At 38.4% G+C, this 18,919-nt stretch overlaps 1 protein-coding gene and 1 pseudogene across 1 annotated transcript; one reads left to right on the plus strand and one right to left on the minus strand.

Moving 5' to 3' along the window:
* The first annotated feature begins 2,220 nt into the window (after positions 1–2,220).
* On the plus strand, positions 2,221–12,157 carry LOC102829908 (prothymosin alpha-like). The gene is made up of 2 exons (XM_006835780.1): positions 2,221–2,292; positions 11,675–12,157. Exons 1-2 carry the CDS (start codon positions 2,221–2,223, stop codon positions 12,155–12,157), a joined length of 555 nt encoding a protein of 184 aa, XP_006835843.1.
* Positions 12,158–12,558: 401 nt separating this feature from the next.
* Positions 12,559–18,919, minus strand: part of LOC102830290 — a 92,164-nt pseudogene continuing 85,803 nt past the window's right edge.

The raw sequence follows: 18,919 nt of genomic DNA on the forward strand, positions 1-18,919 counted from the left end.
ATTGTGATGAAATAATAATAGGCAGCCACTCCTCAGAAACCCTATACAGGGTTGCTATTAGTCAGAACCAACTTGATGGCAGTTAACAAACAAACAAACAAAAAACACCTGAAAGACAGATTAATCAAGACAATGTTTACGAAGCCTCTATAGTAATATCCAATCCGTAAACATAACTACAAATATGTTTTCGTTCCTTCCCTTCCTCTCTCCTTCTTTATTTTTCTCCTTTCCTTATTTTCTTCTTTCTTTCTTCTTTTGTAATTTTCATTCAGAAAATAAAACTCCTCCTATACTCTGACCCAGACAGAGGTTTTCCTCCTCCTTGGGCTTCCACATCAAATTGTTCTTAGCTCTGTAGGGCGCAATTACTTGCTCATAGATATGTGTCTAGTAATAGACCAAGTTATTCTGAAGCAGCAAGCATATGCTTTTTCTTCTGATTATTCCCAGGTCTCTGTCAATGTTTATTGACTATGCATGAATACTAAGTTGTTTACAATAATAACTGGAAAGAGAATGGCAATTTTCAAGCATAATTATAGCTTATTCTCACTATAAAGATAAGCAGATTCATTAAATTAATGAGATTTATTGTGTTTTTTTTTTCAGATATTATGAGTAGCCACATAAAATCCTTGAAAATAATTCTGACAAAATGCCAAAATGAAACTAATTGTAAAATACACAAAGTCATACTTAGTAATTACTAATACAAGTGGCTGTTCCATTTCATCCTTTCAAATAATTATCATTGGTCTACCAGTTTCCACCCCTCATTTGTCAGCTTGCTGTACTATACTGACTGTGACAATGGAAGCTACATCACTGGTATGGGTCAATGCACTGGACTGCAAGGTCAGTTTGAACTGCAAGTCAGTGGTTCAAGCTCATCAGCTTCTGCTCGGAAACTCTATACAGGCTCACTATGAGTTGAAGCCAACCTGATGGCATTTAACAATTAACAACAACAGATGTCACTACTATTTCAAATATCATCAGGGTCACCAATAGAGGACAGGTATCAGCTGAGGTTCCACACTAATAGACTTGGAAAAAGAACCTTGTAATCAACTTCTGAAAAAAAAAAAAAATGGCCATTTAAAATCCTATGAATAGCAATAGAACATTGTTTGATGTAGTGCCAGAAGATGAGTCCCTCAAGTTGGAAAGCACTCAAAATATAATTGGAGAAGAGCTGCCTCTATGTAGAAAACTTTAATGGCTTAGATGGAGCAAGGATTTCAAAATTTTCATTTGCTGATGTAGCATGACTTTAAATGACAAAAAAATACATAGCTTCAAACATCCATTTGTAATTGAAATGTGGAATTATGAAGTATGAACCTAGGAAAACTGGACACTGTCAAGAACAGAATAGAATGTTTGAACATGAATATTCTATACATTACTAAGATGAAATGGACTGATACTGGCCGTTTTGCATCATAAAATCAGATAATTTTCTATTCTGGGAATGACAAATTCAAGTGAAATGGCATGACAGTCATTGTCAAAAAGATGATTTCAAAATTTATCCTGAAGTATACCACTTTCAGTGGTAGGATAATATCCATAAGCTTAAATGGAGACCAGTTTTATACACCAAACACTAATATAAGAGATGAAGAAATTGAAGATTTTTTACCAATTTCTGCTGTCTAACATTTATCAAACATACAGTCAGTATGCATTGATAATTCATGGTAATTGGAATGCAAAAAATAAAAATAAGAGGGATTAATAGTTGGAAAATATGATCTTGGTGATAGAAAAGACACTGAAGATCACATGATACAATTTTACAAGACTAACACTATATTTATTGATAATATCTCTTATCAACAACATATATGTTGATCATATACCTGGACATAAAATGATGAAATGCTCAAGTATCTAAGTGACAACATCTGTGGAAAGCAATAATGGAGAAGCAAAATATCAATCAGAAAAAGGCCAGGAGACAACTATGGAACACAAACCAATAGCTCTTAAGTGAGCTCAAGTTGAAGCCAAAAAAAACCCCCAAAAAACACAAGTCCACAAGAGCCAAATTACAACCTTGAATATAGCCCACCTGTACTTAGAAAATATCTTCAGAGATTTGATGCATCGAACACTAATGTGCAAAAACTAGATAAATTGTTGGATGATATCAAGGACATCGCACATGAAGAGAGCAGTCATTAAATAGAACTGAAAGAAGAGAAGCCTAAAATGGATGTTGAAAAGACTCTGAAATTTGCAGCTCGGCATAGACTAACTAAAGCAAATAGAAGAAATCATGAGGTAACAGAGTTGAAAAGATTAAAAAAGAGTGACTCAGGAAAACAAAGTAAAGTATTATAATGAAATGTACAAAGACCTAGAGTTAGAAAACCAAAACTGAAGAATGTACTCAGTCTTTCTCCAGCTGAAATAATTGAAAAACAAAATTCCCCAGGCACTGAGTTGCAATACTGAAAGTTTATATGGGCTGGTGTGCCACTCAGGTTAATGAGCTGGACTGCAAAGTGGGTTTGAATAATAAAATCAGCGGTTGAAGCTCACCAGCCACTCCTTGGAAACCCTATACAGAGTCAGTATGAGTTGAAACCCACTTGACAAACATGCAAAATCAACCACTTCTTTTCAGTTTGTCATATTGCAGTGTCTTACATGTGGCTGTAATGCTGGAAGCTATGAAAGCAATACTTAAAATACAAGCAGGTTCATTCACTGTGAACAAGTTTCAGTAGAGCTTGAAAGCTAAAGCATTCTAAGAAGACGAAAGAAGTTGTCTAATTATGAAAAACAAACAACTGAAAATATAATGAATAGCAGTAGAGAAATACTATTTGATATAGTGCCAGATAATGAGCCCCTCAGGTTGTAAGGCACACAAAATATGACTAGGGAAGTGCTTCTCCTTCTAAGTAGAGTCTGCTTTAATGACATTGATGGAGGAAAGCTTTCACAATTTTTATTTCCCGATATGATGAGACTCAAAATTAGGGGAAACAGGTGTGACATCCACTAATAACTAAAACATGCAGTGTAAAAAGTATGAGTATAAAAAAATTGTAAGTGATAAAAAAAATGAAATGGAGCACTTAAATTGTTATCCTAGGAAGAATGAATTGAAATGGATTGGTATTGATCATTTTGAATTGAACACTCACAGATTCAATGACAATTAACATGTTTACTATGCCAGGTGTCATAGTTAAGGTTTTGTGTCAACTTGGCTGTGTCAGAATTCACAGTGGTTTAACTATTAATATGTAGTGCTCACCTCCATGATGAGATATGTGATCAGCTCTGATCTGAAGTAATTATCCAATTAGTTATAAATTCTCATTTCTATGATGTTAATAGAAAACCAAAAGGGAGGAACACAGTCAACATATACCAAGCTCAAAGAGCCAAAGAAAAAGTCATACTTTCACTCACAACGTTGAAAAGGATTCCACGGGCAAAATATTGAATGATGCAGAAAGCATCCAAAGAAGATGGAAGGTATACACAGTGTCACTGTACGAAATTGAAATGGTCCATGCTACACCATGCCAAAAAGTGTCATATTATCAAGAACTGAAAGTACTCAGGTAGAAGTCCAAGCTGCACAGAAAACATAGGAAAAAATAAATAGATAAAGCTCCAACAATTGAAAGAACACAAATTAAAATCTTCCAACAAACTGATGCAGCACTGGAAGCGCTCACTCGTCTATGAAATGAAATTTGGAAGAAAGGTTCCTGGCAAACTGATTGGAACATATCAATATTTGTGCCCATTTCAAAGAGAGGTAGACCAACAGAATGTGAAAATCATTGAATAATATCTTTAATATCACATGCAAACAAAACATTGCTGAAGATAGTTTAAAAATGACTGCAACAGTACATCAACAGGGAATCGGAAGAAACTCAAGTCATTACGTTTCAGAGGAGGATGTGCAACTAGGGATATCGTTGCTGACATCAGATGAATCTTGGCTGAAAGCAGAGAATACCAGAAAGATTTTCATTGGCTGACTATGCATAGGCTTTCAACAGTGTGAATCATAACAAGCTATGGATAGCATTGCCAAGAGTGGGTATTCCAGAATATTGTGCCCATTACAAACCTGTCCATAGACTAAGAGACAGTCATGAACAGAGCAAGGAGATACTAAATGGCAAAAAATCAGGAAAGGTGTGCACAAGGGCTGTATTCTTTTACCATACTTATTCAGTCTGTATGCTGAGCAAATAATCCGAGAAGCTGAATAATACAAAGAAAAACATGGCATCAGGGTTGGAGGTAGACTCATGAACAAGCTGCAATATGCAGATGATAAAACCTTGCTGCTGAAAGTGAAGAGAACTTAAAATACTTACTAATGAAGATCTAAAACTATAGCCTTCGGTATGGATTGCACCTCAATGTAAAGAAAGCAAAAGTTCTCACAACTGTACAAATTAATATCCTTATAATTGAAGAAAAGATTGAAGAAGCTGTGACAACTATTTTTCTTGGCTTGAATTCTGCTTGAATTCACAATCAACACTCATGGAAGCATTAGTCAAGAAATCAAACAACTTATTGCATGAGACAAATCTGCTGTACAAAACCTTTTTCAAATGTTCAAGAGCAAAGAAAGAGGTTACTTTGAGAACTAAGGTATACCTGACCTAAGTCATAGTATTTTCAAAAGTCTTATATGCATGTGAAAGTTGGACAATGCATAAAGAAGACCCTAGAATAATTGATGTATTTGAGTTATGGTGTTGAAGAGGAATACTGAAAATATTATGGACTGCCAGAAGAACAAAAAATCTGTTGAAAAAGTACAACCAGAATGCTTCTATGAAACCAGGATGGCCAAACTCTAACTCTCATACTTCCGAAATTTTATCAGTAGGGACCATTCCCTGGAGAAGGACATCATACTTGTTAAAGTGGAGGGTCAGCAAAAAAGAGGAAGACCACCAAATAGATGAATTCGTACAATAATAGCAACAATGGGCATAAGTGTAGCAATGATTGTGAGATTGTTGTAGGACTAGGCAGTGTTCTCTTGTCAGTAGGCTCTCTATGAGTCAGAACTAATTTAATGGCACCTAAGAAAACCCAAAAATGATGCCAGTGAAGACTAATGTAATATACAGGATTAACTTGTATCTTGAGCCAATGTTTTTTGAAATGTAAAAGAGGAGTGAAGTTATCAAAGAAACAGGTACCTACTAACAACAAGAAAGATCTGGATGTGGAGTGTATTCCTTGGCCTGAGGTCCCTGTACTGTAAAGCTCCTCGGGATGGTAGTGATGTGTCATAGTTAGTTTTGACTCATAGCAAGCCTGCATAGAGTTTCCAAGGCTGTAAATCTTTATGGGAGCAGAAAGCCTCATCTTTCTCCTTCAGAACAGCTGGTAGTTTCGAGCTGCTAACCTTGAGGTTAGCAACCTGACTCAAAATCACTTCACTACCAGAGCTCCTTGTAAAACTGTAGATACAGGGAAAGATTGATGCTAAGACACATGGAAATCTCTAAAGCATGCTGGGCCTACAGATGCTGAAATGAGACAAGGATCTTTCCCCAGAGCCAGTGCTCTGAATTCAGACTTTTAGCTTTCTAAATTGTGAGAGAATTAATAACTAACACTTGTGTTAGGCCTGTTAGAGCAGCACTAGATAACTAAATCACCTGTCAGGTTGTTCATACTGTGGTGGCTTGTGAGTTGCTTTGTTGGTGGAAACTATTTCACTGGTATTATAAATGCCGACAGGGTCACCCATGGTGAATAAATTTCAACTGAGCTTCCCAATTAAGACTGACATGGAAGAAGGAGAGGCCGAATACTTCTGAATAATTAATCACTGAAATCCTTATGAATAGCAGTGAAATACTGTCAGATAGCACCAGAATATTGAATATTCAAGCAGGGTGAATAGCAAGAGAACATTGTCAGATGTACTGCCAGAAGACAAGCCTGTAAGATTGGAAGGCATTCAAAATGCTTCTGGAGAAGAGCTACCGTCACAAAACAGAGTTGACCATAATGACGTGAATCGAGTAAAGCTTTTGGGACCTCATTTGCTGATGGAGCACAACTCAAAATAAGGATAAACATTTGGAAACATTAATTAATAATTAGAACATGGAATGTATAATGTATGAATATAGGAAAATTGGAAGTTGCCATAAAACCAAATGTATAAACATCAATATCCTAGGCATTAGGATATGGATTGGCATTGGACATTCTGAATCTGAGAATTACATAGTTTACTGTGCTGTGAATGGCAAATTGAGGTAGAATGCTGTCTCATCATCATCAAAAGAGAATTTCAAGATCTATTATGAAATATAATGCTGACTGTAATAGGATAATATCCATATGTCTAAAAGGAAGACTAGTGAATACAACTATTATTCAAGTTTACCTACTAAGCACTAAAGCCAGTTATGATGAAATTAGAGAATTCTACCAGTCTGTATCAGTTGAAGAATTCTACCAACTTCTACCTCCAGGAGTCCTGGTGTGGCACCATAGGATAAGAACTATACCTCAAGGTTAGTTTGAACCATGAGATCAGAAGTTCAAACTAACCAGCTACTCCTTAGAAACCCTCTACAGAGTTGCTGAGTCATAAATGACTGAATTGCACTTAATATTAACAACAACAACAACTTCTTCAGTTGGAAATTGATAAAACATGCAATCAAGATCTGTGGATAATTATTGGTGATTGGAATGCAAAGGTTGGAAATAAAGAGGAAAGATCAGTAGTTGGGAAATATGGCCTTGGTAATAGAAATGAAGCTGGATAATGTACAATACAATTTTGCAAGGCCAATGACAACTTCATTGCAAATATCTTCTTTTTTTTTTTTTAATATAAGATGGTTATGCACATGCACTTCACCAGATGGAATACAAAGAAATCAAATTGACTGAATATGTGGACAGAGACAGTAGAAAAGCTCCATAGCATTAACAAAAACAAGACCAGGAGCAGATTATAGAACAGACCATCAATTGCTCAAGTTCAGACTGAAGCTGAAGAAAATTAAAATAAGTCCATGAAAGTCAAAATATGATCATGAACATATTCGACCTGAATTTAGAGATCATCTCAAGAATAGATCTGATGCATTAGATACAAATGACTAAAACCCAGAAATATTGTGGAATAATATCAATAAGAAAATACAGGAATAAAGCAAATGGTCATTAAGAAGACAATGAAGAAAGAAAAAACCAAATGGATATAAGAAGATAATCTGAAACATGCTCTCCAGAACTAGCTGCTAAAGCAAATGGAAGAAATAAGAAGATAAAAGGGTTGAAGATAAAATCTAAAAGGGATGGTCAAGAGGACAAAGTAAAATATTATAATAAAATATGCAAAGATCTGTAAATAGAAAACCAAAAGGGAAGAACACGTTCAGCATTTCTCAAGGTCAAAGAACTGAGAAAAATATTCAAGCCTTGAATTACAAACACTGAAGGATTCTTTGTGTAAAATATTGAATGATAGAGAAAGCAAGAAAAGAAGATGGAAGGACTACACAGAGTCACCATACCAAAAACTAATTGTCGGTGTTTAACTATTTCAAGAGTTTAGCATACAATCAAGAGTCTGTGGTACTGAAGGAAGAAGTCCAATGTACATTGAACGCATTGGCAAAGAAAGGGATCTGGGAATTGATGGAATACAGATTGAAATCTTTTGATAACTGATGTAGCACTGGAGGCACTCACTCATCTATGCCAAGAAATCTGGAAGAGTTACCTGGCCAATCGATAGGAAGAGATTCAGATTTGTGACTATTCCAAAAAGAGGTAAACAAACAGAATTGGAAATCATAGGACAATATTAAAATATCACATCGAAGTAAAATTTTGCTGAAGGTAATTAAAAAATGGCTACAACACTACATTGACAGGGTATTGCCAGAGGTTAAGTCAGATTCAGATAAGGACATAGAATGAGGGATATAAATACTGATATCACAGGGATTTTGGCTGAAAGCAGATAATGCCAGAAAGATGCTTGTTGTTGTTGTCAGGTGCCATCGAGATGGAACCGACTCATAGCGACCCCATGCACAGCAGAACGAAACAATGCTCGATCCTGGGCCAACCTCACCACCACTGCCACCCCCGAGTCCATCAATGATGCCACCTGGCCGATCCATCTCGTTGGGGGTCTTCCTCTTTTTCTCTGACCCTCCACCCTACCCAGCATGACATCCTTCTCCAACGATTGTTTCCTCCGGACTACATGTCCAAAGTAGGAGAGACGAAGCTTAGCCATCCTGGCCTCCAAGGAGCACTCTGGCTGCACTTCTTCCAAAACAGATCTATTGGTTCTTTTGGCAGTCCATGGCACCCTCAGTATTCTCCTCCAACACCACAACTCAAAGGCATCAATTCTTCTACGATCCTCCTTATTCACTGTCCAGCTTTCGCATCCATATGAGGCTATTGAAAACACAATGGCCTGGGACCTTAGTCCTCAAGCTGACATCTCTGCTCTTCAATACTTTAAAAAGTTCCTTATCTATTCTTTATTGATTATGCAAATTATTTTGACAGTGTGGATCATGACAAGTTATGGACAGCACTGGGCAGTATTCTAGAACACTCAATCATGCTCATGAGGAACTAGTATATATACCAATAGGCAGTTGTTTGAACAAAACAGGGGATATTGAATGGTTTAAAATTAGGAAAGGTGTGCACCAGGGTTTTATTTTTTTTTTCTTCACCATATGTATTAATCTGTATGCTGAGTAAATAATATGAGGAGCTATATTATATGAAAAACAACATGCATCAGTAGTGGAGAAAGGCTCATTAACAACATGCAATATGCAGACAATACAACCTTGCTTGTTGAAAGAGGATTTATAGTACTTACTGATGAAGATCAAAGACTACAACCTTCAGTGTGGGTTGTACCTCAGTGTAAAAAGAACAAAAATCCTCACAACTGGACCAATAAATAGCTTCATGATAAATGGAGAAAAGACTGAATTTGTCAAAGATTTAACTTTTCTTGGATCCACTATGAATATTCAAGGAAGCAACAGTCAAGAAATCAAACCAAAGGGGGAGGGGAATGAAAGAACAAAATGGATGGGAGAACAATTAGGCAGGTTTGCATGGACTAAGTGGGACACAGGTAAATAATGATTATGCACAACCTTGGAATAACAGGGCTCTGGGATACAAGGATTGAGGCATGGTTGGAATGGGCAAAGGGGGAAAACAATGATAAGATGCTTGGCTGTCTTTTGAATCTTGGTTACTCTTGCATAACATTATAAGGTGGACACTTGAGGGGCAGAGAAAGGAGTGGCCATAAATATACCCATAGAAAGCTTGTAAGTCTGTCTTCTGCCTAAAACTTATTGGAATACCTAAAATGTAGCTACAATGTGCCCAGTGAAGAAGGCTTCCTGTGGAGCCTCTGTGCATAAGACCATAGGTGGAATCCTAAACCGCATCCAAAATCTTCTGAGGTGAGAAATTTCCACTTGAAAGGACAAGCAGACCAGCCTGGAGTGGCTAGAAGAACAGAAGATACTTCTTGAAAGAAAGACTGACAGGAAAAATACAAAACAACAATGGCAGTCCAACTGCCTACTACAAAAACAAGCAAGTTGTTCACCCAAGAGACATCAAGTCAAGTGGTCGGGTCCCCTCAGGGCAAACCCCCTTCGAAGACTAAGACTTAATGGGAATACATGGCAGACATGTGCTCTGTCTGGTGACCATGTTGGTCACCGATAAGAGGAAATGAGGGAAAAACATCAATGAAGCTGCAAGCTAAGCCCTACCATGTTCAATAGACACCTTTGAACTCAGTTGGAGACCTGGTTGACCAGCAGTATGGCAAGACCTGGGGACTCCTGGGCCTAGAGTCAGTAACATAGTCACAGAGGACTAGAGTGAAGAGTGAAGTGTCCAGCGGATAAGAAGTGAGGGTATATGCACAAGAACACCCACACTTGCAAATAATACCCATTTGACATGGCTTCAATGGCTTGATGATCAGAACTCAACTAGAAGAAGAAGAGGGAAAATAAGAGTAATTTGATACAATTTGATGAACTTGACCTACACCTATGGATGCAGTAGCTCAAAAAGAGAGAACAAATCTTTACGAGGATCATCCCCACCCCTCGGTACACATGGTAGACAGTGATGGGCAACTTGGACATTGGCTACCCAAAATGGTGAACTACAAAGGCAAGAAGTGACAGGCTTGCAAGCTTTCAAGAGGGAGTCTAGATCCACAGGATGCGGAGGAAGGTAGAATCTCCACTGAGTAGTTTCCAATCTGTCTGGGTGGGGCTGATGAAAGGAGATGGGAATAGCACTCATGTAGCACAATAGTGAATAATTGCTATCAGGACTGACTGTGAGGGTTGGAAATGTAAAGGTAGACATTTTGTAGCAAAAGGAGGGTATTGGTTGACTTTGCAGTCCAGGAGTGGAGGTCCCTGGGACCATCAAGGGATAAGAGTGTGAGAACTTACCAAGAGAAACAGTGATGCCAGAGATGGAGGCAGAGACAATGATGTGGAGAGATGGAGTGGCTGGGGTCTCTAGTCCTAGAATGGGAAGAGAGGCTGTGTGCTGACGACCATGGGGTAGGCTTGCAGGGTATACCCTTTGGTTAGTTGATGATGCATGGAGGGGATTGTAACTATGGCAATAAAACGAAATACGATAGGATGAATGTGAAGTCAATGTTCTCCCATGTAAACTATTACATAATTCGCAATAAAACATTAAAAAATAAGAAATCAAATCAAGTATTGTATTAGGCACATCTGCTACAACAGACATCTTTAAAACGTTCAATAACAAAAATATCAGTTTGAGTACGGAGCACACCTGACCCAAGCCATGATATTTTCAATCGTCTCATATGCTTGTGAAAGTTGGAAAATGAACAAGGAAGACTCTAGGAGTCCTGGTATGGCACTGTGGGTTAATGCACTGGACTACAAGGTCACTTTGAACCACAAAGTCAGTGATTCAAGCTTACCTGCCGCTCCTTGGAAATTCTAAACAGGGTGGCTGTGAGTTGGTACTGATGCGACAGCACTTAATAACAACAAGATTTCATACATTTAAATTATCATATTAGAGAAGAATATTAAAGGTACCATGGAATTCCATAAGTACAAATAAATCTGTGTTGGATAAAGTACAACCAGAATGCTCCTTAGAAGTCTCTCATACTTTGGACACATTATCAGGAGGGATAAGTCCCTGGAGAAGAACATCATATTTAGTAACGTGGAGCAATAGAGGACAAAACAGAGACCCCAAAAATATGGATTGCTACATTGGCAGCAAAAATGGGTTCAAGTGTGACAGCAATTGTGAGGATGTGCAGGACTGAGTGGTGTTTCCTTCTGTTGGACATAGGGTCCCTGTGTGTTGGAACTGATTCAGACACTTAACAACAACAGATAAGTAAGACACCAGGAACAACAAATTAAATGGGAATAGCATCACATTCATTATTAAAAAGACCAATTCTATTTTTATCCTGAAGTACAATGCTGTCAATGATAAAATAATATATTACACCTAACAAAGAAGACCCTACTAATGCAAAAGATTGTTACTCAAGCCCCCCCTTGGCTGCTCTGAAAAGCCATCTTTGCATTTTTCCCAGGTTTCCAGCAGCCACCTCTCCAGCTGCTCTCTCACAGAGTCCCTGAACTCGAACTCTCTTTGTCACCCTTTGTATCCGATCACCGGCGTGCCCCACCATGTCAGACGGGCTGTGGACACCAGTCCCAAGATCGCCACCAAGGACTTAAAGGAGAAGAAGGAGGTTGTGGAAGAAACAGAAAACGGAAGAGACGTACCCGCTAATGGGAACGCTAACGAGGAAAACAGGGAACAGGAGGCTGACAGTGAGGTAGAGGAGGAAGAGGAAGAAGGTGATGGTGAACAAGAAAATGAAGATGAAGATGAGGAGGCCGAGGCAGCTACGGGCAAACGGGCAGCTAAAGAAGATGAGGATGATAACGTTGACACCAAGAAGCAGAGGACTGTGGTCACTTTTGAGCAGAGAGTCCCACCCGCCCACTTTGGGCAGGCTCACCCGCAAATGACACGCACTCATCACCACCCAACCAAAACCACAACGTAAATTTGCAACCGGGGAGAAAAAAAGAACCAAAACTTCCAAGGCCCTGCCCTTTTTCTTAAAAGTACTTTAAAAAGAAAAATGTGTTTGTATTTTTTATTTACATTTTACAGTTTTGTACATATTGTTAGGGGTCAGCCATTTTTAATGATCTCGGATGACCAAACCAGACTTTGGAGTGTTCTGTATCCTAATTCTGACTTTGTTTGTGGTGTGACCATTATAATCGCAAAGAAGAAGAAGAAAAAAAACCTTGTAAGCAAAAGTAAAAACAAAACAAAAAAAAATTACAATCTAATTCCGAACATTCCAGTAACTGTTTTTTGTGTATGTACTCAGCTGTACTATAAGTGGTTAGTTTGTATGAGATGGTTAATAAAGGCCAAAGATAAAGTTTCTGTTCCTTATTTTTTGTCTATGAAGTTGCTGTTTGTTTGTTTGTTTGTTTTGGCCTGTTTGATGTATGTGTGAAACAATGTTGTCCAACGATAAACCAGAATTTTACTTTGCTGAGCTGTTCTAACAAAAAAAATAAAAAGAAGAAAAAAGATTATTATTCAAATTTGATCTCAATCACTAAATCCAAAGATTAAGAAATTGAAGATTTCTGCCAAATTCTTCACTCTGAAATTGCTCAAACATGCAATCAGGATGCAGTGATAATTACTGGTAATTGAAATATGAAAATTGGAGACAAAGAGAAAGGGTAAGTAGTTGAAAAACATTACCTTAGTGATAGGAAATATGCAGGGGGTTACATATTAGAGCTCTGGTAGCGTAGTGGTTACGAATCGGGCTGCGAACCTTAAGGTCAGCGGTTCGAAACTACCAGCTGCTCCGTGGGAGAAAGATGAGGCTTTCTACTCCCGTAAAGATTTACACCCTCGGAAACCCTATACAGGGTCGCTATGGGTCGGAACCGACTCGATGGCACTTAACAACAACAACATATTAGAACTGTGCAAGACCAATGACTTATTCATTGAAAATATTTATTTTTGACAACATAAATGATGAATATACTCATGAACCTTATCAGAAGGAATACACAGGAATTGAGTCATCTGAATCTTTAGAAAGAGACCAAGGAGAAGCTCAATATTAGGAGTCAGAACAAGACCAGTGGTTGGCTGTGGAACAGACCATCAAAAAGTTCAAGTAGAAGCTAAAGACAATTAGAACTCCATAGAACCAAAACATGACCTTGAGTATATCCCACCAGAATTGAGACCATCTCAGTTTTAGATTTGACTAATTGAACTAAGACCTGAACATTTGTAGGATGATATCAGGAATATCATATTTGAAGGAAGTGAAAGGTCATTAGAAAGACAGGAACGAAAGAAAGAAAAAAAAACAAAGATGGATATCAGAAGTGACTGAAATTAGCTTCAGAAAACAGAGAAGCAAAAGTAGCCAGAAGGAATGATAAGTGAGAGTTTATCAAAAAAATCAAAGGACAGCTTAAGAAGATATAATATTATAATGAAATGTGCAGACCCAGAGTTAGAAAATCAAAAGGAAAGAACATGCACAGCATTCCTTAAGCTGGAAAAAAAAAAAATAAAGAAAGAAAGCATTGAATTAGTTGCAACATTGAAGGATTCTATGGACAAAATAATGAATGGTATAGGAACCATCAAAAGAAGACGGAAATCATACACAGAGTTGCTTTATCACTGTTTCAGGTCAGTTTGGGGACAAATGCCTTGGAATTTTCTTTATACTATTGTGTATTGTGTGTGTGTTGTATTGTTGTTTTTCTCTGCATAGGATAGGATGCTGTTGTTGTTGTTAAGTGCCATTGAGCTGGTTCCAGCTCATAGTGACCTTGTATAGGATTTCCATGGAGTGGCTGGTGAGCTTGAACTGCCAACTTTGTGGTTCAAACCAACTTTGCAGTCCAGCATATAACTCTCAGCTCTATACCAGGAGTCCTTAGGATAGGATGAAAGGGTTCTAGATCTTAGTAGCCTAATTTGCATATACATTTTCACAAAGTTTGTACTTAATCCTCCAATGTCACCTTGTCACATTTCAATTAATTTACCATGTAGTCTTACAGGAAGAAAGGTGACAACATAGTATAGAAGAAATGCACACATGTATTCTTGTTAAACACAAAAAAACTAAACATAATCTGGAAGTTTTATTTTCTGTCTCACAAAAAACAAGTCTTTTTCTTTTCGCAAGAGAGAAACTGGGAGACCATAGATGCTCAATCCATGCCCACTCTTTGTATCTTAGTCTATCTAAACCAAGCTCACTGTCAATGAGTCAGTTCCTGGTTTTAGAGGACCCTATATAACTCCTGATGTGGTGTCATAGGATCGGCTCTGGACTTCGAATGACAAAGTCAGCAGTTCAGATTTACCAGCAGCCCTTCAGAAACCTAATAGAGGGTTGCTATTGGGCTGTGAACCTCAAGGTCAGCAGTTCGAAACTACCAGCTGTCCGCGGGAGAAAGATGAGGCTTTCTGCTCCTGTAAAGATTTACAGCCTCGGAAATCCTGTACAGGGTCGCTATGAGTTGGAACCGACTCCACGGCACATAACAACAACAATGAGTCAGAACAGACTCAATGACACTTATCAACAACAACAAATAAGAAAGAAAAGAACTAACTTTCTAGGATTTCTGAGATTGTACATCTTTTCAGGACCAGTGTTAGCCTTCTTCCTCAGAGCCACTGATAGGTTTGAGCATCTGACCTTGAAGCTAGCAGCCCAGTGCTTAACCAACTGCACCACCTAGGCTTATGATAGCACTGATTTAACTGAAGAGACAGGAAGAACTGGGTAATATCAGAATTTGAGTATAAAGAAGCTTTCCAAGACTTCTTCCAGGACCCTTGTTATGCAGACCTCTGGTATTGTGCCTAAGTGCCGGGGTTTCATTATATAGTTTTAGTTACTTAGGGAAAATAGGTGATTCCTATCCCTCGAAATTTGAGCTGTTCTGTGTTATGTGGTATGCGGTCAGGGTGTTTCCCCAGCTTGCTTGCTATCATGTCTATCCTGCTGGTACTGATATAGTCTCTTCTCCACTGAAATTTTGGCTATGGTTCACATAGAACATCTATGTCTAGGGTTTAGTATGGAATAATGAGAATCCAGGACACTTTGTGTGCTCTATGCTTTTCTTGGAGTTCTGGTGTGGCACTGTAGGATAAGCACTGGACTTAAAAGTAAATTTGAGCTGCAAGGTCTGTGGTTCAAACTCAACAGTTGCTCCTTGGAAACCCTATACAGGGTCACTATGATTCGAAACTAACTCAACTGCACTTAACAACAATACTTTTCTTACTAGTAACTTTGTCCTCAATTAATCCTATGGTATAATTTTACTACTATTTGGTGCTAGTGAATGTCAGGAGACAATTCTCCATGAATGCCTAGTATTACAATATAGCTTAAACCTTCAAACATGCTCCTAGCATGTTTGAATATAAAACAGCCTTTGAAACTAGAGCTAATGTATCAAACAGAGAAATTTTAGAGATATGCCACCCAAAGATGCTTATTGTTGTCCTTAGGTGTTATAGTGTCAGTATTGACTCACAGTGGCTCTATGCACAACAGAACAATACACTGTCCAGTCCTGTGTCATCCTCACAGTTGTTATTATGTTTAAGCCCATTGTTGGTATTCTGTCAATTCATCTTGCTGGAGGTCTTCCTCTTTGTCATTGACTTTCCACTTCGTCAAGTGTGATGTCCATCTACATGGACTCCTGATCCAAATTATGAGAAACAAGGTCTTCCCATCCTTGTGTCTAAGGAGCATTATAGCTGTACATCTTCTAACACAGATTTGTTTGTTTTAGAAATCCATGGTACTTTCAACATTCTTCACTAACACCATAAATCAAACACAAAAATTCTTTATGGTCTTCCATATTTATTGTGCAACTTACACTTAAGAGGTGATTTGGTCAGGTACACTTTAGACCTAACACTAACATCTTTGCTCTTGAACACATTAAAGATTAAACAGGTCTTTTGTAACAGGTTTGCCTGATGCAATACGTCATTTGATTTATTGACTATTGCTTTCATGGACATTGATTGTGGATCCAAGCAAATTAAAGTACATAACAACTTCAATCTTTTCTACATTTTTATTAGTATTATTTATTGGTTCAATTGAGAGGAGTTTTGTTTTCATTACACTGAGTCGGAGTCGCAATCCGTATTGAAAGCTGAGGTCTTTGATCTTCATCAGTGTTTCAAGTCCTCTCTGATTACAGCTAACAAGGTTGTATCATCTGCATATCACAGTATGTTAATGACTCTTCCTCCAAAGTTGGCCGTCATATTCTTCTTCAAATAACCCAACTTTGGGTTATTTGCTGAGCATACAGATAAAGTATAGTGAAAGGATATAAACCTGGTGCAAATGTCTTCAGATTTTAAACCATTCATTGATGGACTCAAGTGTGGTAGCGGTAGTGAGGTTGGCCCCGGATCGGACATTGTTTCGTTCTGCTGTGCATGGGGTCGCTATGAGTTGGTTCTGACTTGATGGCACCTGACAACAACAACAACAATTCATTTGTCTAGTTCTGAGGATCTTTGTTTTCTTTACATTGAGGTGTAATCCATTCTGAAGGCTGTAGTCTTTGATTTTTACCAGTGAGTAATTTATGCCCTCTTCCAGCAACCAAGTTGTATCATCTGCATGTGCATATCATTGTTTGTTAATGACTCTTCCTCTACTCCTGGTCCCAGTTTTTTTTCATACAATCCAACATCTCAGATAATTTGCTCAACATAAAGTTTGAATAGATATTGTGAAAGGATACAAAACTGCCATGCACTGTTTTTATTTCAAACCATTCAGTATCCATTTTCCCTTAGAATCTTTCAATACTGCAACCCAAGACTTGAATATTTTCTTCAATATATATATATTTTCATTTTGGGAAGTGATGAGTGTGTTTGTCCATTTTGGTGTTCTAATTCCAGGGCTTTGTACGTTACATTTTGTTATAATACATCATTTTTCCTTCTCAAAGCAATAGCTCTGAAAATTTTTGTTCAGTTCTTTTACTTCAACATTTCTGTTAACTTTAGCTTCTGTACATTCAAGAGAAGTTTTCAGTCTCTTCTAACATTATTTTGGTCTTTTGTTTCTTTAATGTCTCTTTAAAAACCTTCCCTTTCATCATGTATGATGTTCTTGATGTCACCCCACAACTCTTCTGGTCTTCAGTCATTAGTCCAATGCATCAAATCTACTCTTGAGATGGCATCTAAATTCAGGTGGGATCTACTCAAGTCTTAATTTGGCTCTCATGGGCTAATTTTAATTTTCTTCTGCTTCAGTCTATGTTACAGCTGTTTTAGATTTGTGGTCGAAGAAACTGAGGCCACTTAGAGAGGTGAAGCTGAGTTTCAGATTTTATTAAGCTGGCTGATGTGGAAGAGCTAATTTATCCAGATTCTGAGCCTCTAATGGAGGGCAACATAGGCTTACATGGGGTCAGATTCCAGGGAGGGGCCAGGCTGCATACCTGTTTGAGGACAGGGGGAAAACCAGGGGATTGGTCCCATTATAAAAAGTATTTTAGCTTGTCTCCTGGGCTGGAGAGGGCAGTGACATTTTCCTGTTCATTCCCCCCTTTGATACCCTTTGGGACCTTTGTCCCAGGGGCATCATCTATGTAAGGAATGGTATTTTGGTATTGATTTGGATTGTTGGTACCCCTTTCAATTGATTAGTTTTAATGGCAGTTCCCATGGCCCTGACTGATAGTGGGAGGAAGCATGGACTGATTAAGTAAATTCCAAATAAAACAGGACCCCCAACCACGAGGGTCTTGACTCCTATAAAGATGAAGAACTACCCTCCCCATAGGTTCTGTGGGTTCCACCCACTCCAGGTTTACACAGGGACATGGGCAACTTTCTGCATTTCTACAAGGTCTTCTACTGCCAGATTCTGATTATCTACTTATATGCAGAAGTTAGCAAAGTTAACCTTCTTTCATACCCCTCCTCCCTCCACAGCCAGTTAGTAGTTTAGGGCAAATCTATTTTGATACATGGCATTTAGTATCTGGGTCTGTTGACACGTAAGAAGGGTTAGGGCCACCTTAGTTCCATTGTTTATAGATTCAGTTACCTAGGAGGGTGCCCTCTCTTTTATAACAACTATAGAAAAGTAGCGTGGTTACTGTTTGGCCCAGCTTGGTGGTGTGGGTGTATAGATTACACAGATTTCTCCCTTTCCCATACCCCAAACTCTAATTAAAATGAGTCCCACTGTGGACATCCTCATGCTTCGGCCACGCATAGATCAGCCAGCTCCCAGTTTGTGGCTGAAGCAGGGCAGGGTGTACATCTCAATGTTGCCTTATGCGGGTTGGTAGGGTCAGCTTCAGCTTCTCATGGAGACGAGGCTTACTTTAGCCTGCTGTGGTGAATCCAGGTGGGGATGCCTTCTACCTTGGCTGCTGAGCTTGGGATAATTTCTTGTTCCAGCCCTCAGTAATCTTTGCAGATGCTTTTGGATGCCCTCCCGAAAGGAAAAACAAATCAGATACATTTATCACACCCTGAACTAAATAGGCCCAAATGTTTATCATCCCGTTGAAAGGAACAATGTCTTATGAGAGTCCCACTGTGTCCAAGTTGAGTCCAGCTAACTTGACAGCTGACGGAGTGGCTAAAAGGACTTCCCAGGGTCCAGTCCACTTTTTTCTAACTGGTTTTCAGGTCCATCTTTCCATGTTCTGAGCAGAATATGATCTCCAGGCTGAAA

This window comes from Chrysochloris asiatica, unplaced genomic scaffold, assembly GCF_000296735.1.
Source record: "Chrysochloris asiatica unplaced genomic scaffold, ChrAsi1.0 scaffold00019, whole genome shotgun sequence".
NCBI lineage: Eukaryota > Metazoa > Chordata > Mammalia > Afrosoricida > Chrysochloridae > Chrysochloris > Chrysochloris asiatica.